Below are 4308 nucleotides of genomic sequence, written 5' to 3'. Positions count from 1 at the left end.
CAAAGCAGGCTGTCGACAAGCAGTAAGACCCAACAAACATTCTGTGGTCAGGGATGTCCCATAATGTTAATATTTTCTTTTAACTCCTAAACTCATAGCTTACTTTCATTAGTTCTCCTCTGCCGTATGAGTCAAATGCTTCCCACAATCAAACCTCCATTTCTCATTGTTCAGCCAGTTTATTTTCCCTGTATTTCACCACCCTTTTATATCGCTTTAGTTAGTTAATCAATTCACTGTAATCAAGGAACTTTGTGTGTTGAATATTTCTACGTCCCTGCCAAGAGAATTGACCCTTTAGATATGAGATTGACTGACTGATTTAAGATAATTTAGCGATTATTAACTAACTGATCACTAGTAATAATTGTATAATTATTAAAAGCTACCTAGAGGTCCGGAGACTCTAGGATAATAACAACTCCGGTGGTGCCCTTTTTAAATGAGAGCTTTTTATGGATTAATATATTTTTGAATATTAAAATTCATGATTGGGTATTAATTCTCATAAATCTATTAAAATTCATAACTAAGTTTTAGCCATGCTACAAATATAAGACCTAGATTTGGACACACTGGACTAAACGGCACATAATTTTAAATAGGCAAATACTGTGGTATATTCTATGCTATTTATTTATTATAAACTAAAATTTGTTTTCCAGCTGCTTGTAAGACCCACTTTGAGACAGTATGCAGGAACTTCCTGTACAGTCAACCAGAAAATCCTGCTTTTCATGCAGTGAAAGGTGTTGGATAGTGTTCAGGTCTGAGTACAGACTCAACTGATCTGTTCTCTACCAAGAGGAGACTCTCCCTCCTACACAGAACACAGAGACACTGAGGAAACAGGTGAGGACACAAAGAATCCATTACCGGACCTGAACCAGACTGCAAAGCCAGGATAAAGAGGTTCAGTGAATGTGGTGTTGAAGGTGTGGAGGTGGATCAGTGTGTCAGAGGAGACTCTGTAGAAGGACAGAGAGCCAGCAGGACAGTCCACATACACTGCTACTCTACCAGAGGAGGAGGAGGAGGAGGAGGAGGAGGAGGAGATGGGTATTTCTCTGTTATTGTGCCAGACAGAGTAACCATCAACATCAGAGCACCTCAGACTCCAGGACTGATTGTTCTTTCCAAACCTGCAGCGATAACTGTTTCCTCTCCTTCTGATTCCTCTGTAACTCACTGATATATAAACTCCTCCTCTCCACTTGACCTCCCAGTAACAGCGACCAGTCAGACCATCTCTACACAGCAGCTGCCGCCACCAGTCAAACCTGTCTGGATGATCAGGATATGACTGATCCTCCGCCACACATATCGCCTTCCTGTTGTTGTCAGACAGTTTGATCTTTCTGTTCACTGTGTTTGTGTCGATTGTGAGTTCACAGGAATCTGATGAGAGAACGAGACACAACACAGCTGCAGTTATTGATGTATCATCTGTTCATTGATTGGCACTTTGAATGAGTGATGTCACAATCTGAAGATGGTTGAATGTTTTCATGAATCAAATGAAAAACACACTTACACTTCCTCAGACCTGGTCTCAACCATCGGACTCCAGCAGGCTCCACCCTGAAAGGAGGAGGGGGGTCAGAGCAGCATCAAACATGGACATTACATTCCTCTCATAGACATATACACAATATTTGCAATAAGGGCGTCCAATTCAGTAGGGCATTAGGAACATGTCCTGACCAATATCCAGCGGCTACTAAATTGTCCCTCACAATAATTTGGATCCAGAAATTAAAATATAAAAACTGTTGTCCGTCAGCGTCTAGTCAATGTTTTTTGTACACAAACATTAACAGCTCTCGTTCTCTACTACAAGTCCAATGCACAGTGGTTTGGTCTGCTGCCTACCTTTTTCAGACAGCATTCAATAGCTTCTGGTCTAGCTTCAAAAATAGCTTCAAAAATCTTCTGGTCAGCCCTATTATACAGTATATACACTCTTCTCATCATATGTTAAAATTCTTGTTGTTTAAATTGCTTACTTTAAACATGTTGGAGACCGTGTTGGAGATCATGAATAAACAGACAATCAGTAAACGTTACTTATTTTCTTCTTCTGTTGAAAGACAGCAGAGTATGTATTGATGAATAAATCCCACTTACAGAGCTGTGTTGGAGGCTTTGACCTCTGGAAGCGGCTTCAGAAGAGCCTCCACTGAAGGAAAGCATTTCTTCAGGTCAAACACATCCAGATCCTCTTTTTCTGAATTATCACAAAGAGCAACAGCACTTAATCAAAATAGATGCCCTATTAAGATTAAATTTCTTGACATGCAAACACTCCTCACAGTTAGTCAAAGGCTCTTAATGTATATAAACAAGCCTGAACCTTCAACCCTGTCCACACTGTGCTAAACCCTTAGTGTACTCACATTGAGACAGGAAGCAAATCCTAGATGCACCACAGATCAGTTCAAAACCTCACTGCATGTGAAAGACAAATCCCTGAAAGCTGTGAGCCTGCCACCACTAGGGCAATAATGGCCACAGTGTGATTGGCTGTGAATCAAAATACAGGAAAATCATTGAAATTAACTTTGTAAATAACCCAGTATATGTTTAGCTCTACAGAAGAAATATTCTTGTTTTACAGTCATTTCAGTCAGCTTTATTATGTATTTTACCTGGTTTAAGCCCTAGTGTCTTACTTCCTGTTCTGACTAGAGGTGCTTTTATTTGGAAAGCCACCCGCTGGCACATTAAGTTGTTTTTCCTGCTACATGTGAAGGAAAAGAGGAGAAACATTAACATGCACACACAGTGAAAGATTGTATGTTTTAGCACCCCTTCACAGCGTTATGTTGTGGTGGCTACAATTATAGCTGTTTATAGCGGTTTGTTTAATGGGCTAATACTGGGCTTGTGAGCTAGTGCTAAACTATGCTAATGCTCTGAAACTATATGGTAAGGTAGCTAACGCATTTGTTGTTTGTGTTGTTTATTTTCTGTAACCAGCACTTCTGTTTGTTTTGGGATTTCCAATAAATCTAAAATCATCATCACATGGGAATGTCTGCAAATCTTCAACAAGGATGACTATGATTATTACATGCTTTTTTATGATAGCAATCATCACAGCAGTATTTAAATAGTATGCAAAATGTACTGCAGGAAACTAATTCTTTATTTCACATGTCAACCTCAAATGCATCACTGCATTATGTCATTAGGACATCTCATAGATCATTTACTCAAGGCATAAAATACCACAAATAAAACCATCCATATTAGTCAGTGAAATTAATATCCCCCAGTGTCTCAAACCAAGGAGGAAATAAGAGAGTCAGGCAGCGCCATCATCCCTCTGTCCTCTCAGACAGCAATGATTTATAGCTTAAATTCTTCTCATAATAACGAGATCAGGTCTCAAATTTTATTTTTGTGAATGCAGTGATCTTCCATGCTGAGAGACCCTGTATGTTTAATATAAAAACTGACCTTCTGGTCCTGAGCAGGTTTCTGGCAGACTCTGCACCAGGTCTTTCCTGGGTATGTCCTCTAATACCTTCTTGGTGACCATCAGAGCTCCATGAAGTTCATAGGTGTTCACCATCAGATCCACTGTGTCCAGCCTGTCTGCCGTCCCCAGATTGGAGGCTTTGATGGTTTGGTAGGTTTCCAGGAAATCAGGCTGCTTCAGACACCATTTGAACCTCTTGAATTCCTCCTCACTTAAATCATCGAGAGTCTTCAACAGGTCCTTTGCTGTCATCGTGGCTCCCTGCTAAAGTCCGGCAGTGTTTTAGACCTGAAGGAAACTGTAACACAAATGTTTCAGAGCAGCAGCAGTTCTGATTGTTCAGGAGCTGTTTGTAGTTTGTTATTTTTTTATTTTCAGCTGGTGGTGTAAAGAAATGTTCGCCTATATGTTTTTGATACCACAAAGTTCCTCCTCGTTCTCCACTTTAGACATTTTTACTGATTCACAGCAGCTTTTCCTCCAGACTGTTTCCAGCTAGCAAGCTAAGCTAACTGCATTAGCTTCGTAGGACACCGGGAGATAATTCAGATGTTAAACATGTTCAGATAAAGGGAACAGCACAGAGTCTATTCAGACAGCTCTATCTGGACATTTGGACATTTGGGCTCCGTGAAAAATACAGTTTGGTCTCTATGGAAGCTGCTCCGACTGTGAGGCCGAGCTCCGGCTCCGGCTACTTCCTGCTAACAAGCTAACTTCCTTTAGCATTCTTGGCTAACAGGAGATGAGTCTGAGGTGAAACATCCCGAAAGTTTAAACAGAGTCCACTTAAACACGTTTATCCTCACATGCAGGCTCTGCTG

At 40.6% G+C, this 4308-nt stretch overlaps 1 protein-coding gene across 1 annotated transcript; it reads right to left on the bottom strand.

Moving 5' to 3' along the window:
• Positions 1 to 503: 503 nt before the first annotated feature.
• LOC123972105 (neoverrucotoxin subunit alpha-like) lies at positions 504 to 3897 on the bottom strand. The gene is made up of 4 exons (XM_046051354.1): positions 3463 to 3897; positions 2128 to 2227; positions 1535 to 1581; positions 504 to 1398 (listed from the first exon to the last, which is right to left on the bottom strand). The coding sequence occupies exons 1-4, from the start codon at positions 3734 to 3736 to the stop codon at positions 821 to 823; spliced, it is 999 nt and encodes a 332-aa protein (XP_045907310.1). The 5' UTR covers positions 3737 to 3897; the 3' UTR covers positions 504 to 820.
• Positions 3898 to 4308: the final 411 nt, after the last annotated feature.

The sequence above is a fragment of the Micropterus dolomieu genome, linkage group LG01 (genome assembly GCF_021292245.1).
Source record: "Micropterus dolomieu isolate WLL.071019.BEF.003 ecotype Adirondacks linkage group LG01, ASM2129224v1, whole genome shotgun sequence".
In the NCBI taxonomy this organism is placed as follows: Eukaryota; Metazoa; Chordata; class Actinopteri; order Centrarchiformes; family Centrarchidae; genus Micropterus; species Micropterus dolomieu.
Note: the sequence above shows the minus strand (reverse complement) of the source record. Positions and strands in the feature narration are given on the sequence as shown.

Bases quoted from the DNA above. Each gene is read 5' to 3' on its own strand.
- LOC123972105 (XM_046051354.1), bottom strand. From the start codon at position 3,736: ATGACAGCAAAGGACCTGTTGAAGACTCTCGATGATTTAAGTGAGGAG. The intron at 2,228-3,462 runs GTCAGTTTTTAT...GTGATAATTCAG, and splicing joins AACCTGCTCAGGACCAGAAG to AAAAAGAGGATCTGGATGTG. The intron at 1,582-2,127 runs GTAAGTGGGATT...TCCTCCTTTCAG, and splicing joins AAAGCCTCCAACACAGCTCT to GGTGGAGCCTGCTGGAGTCC.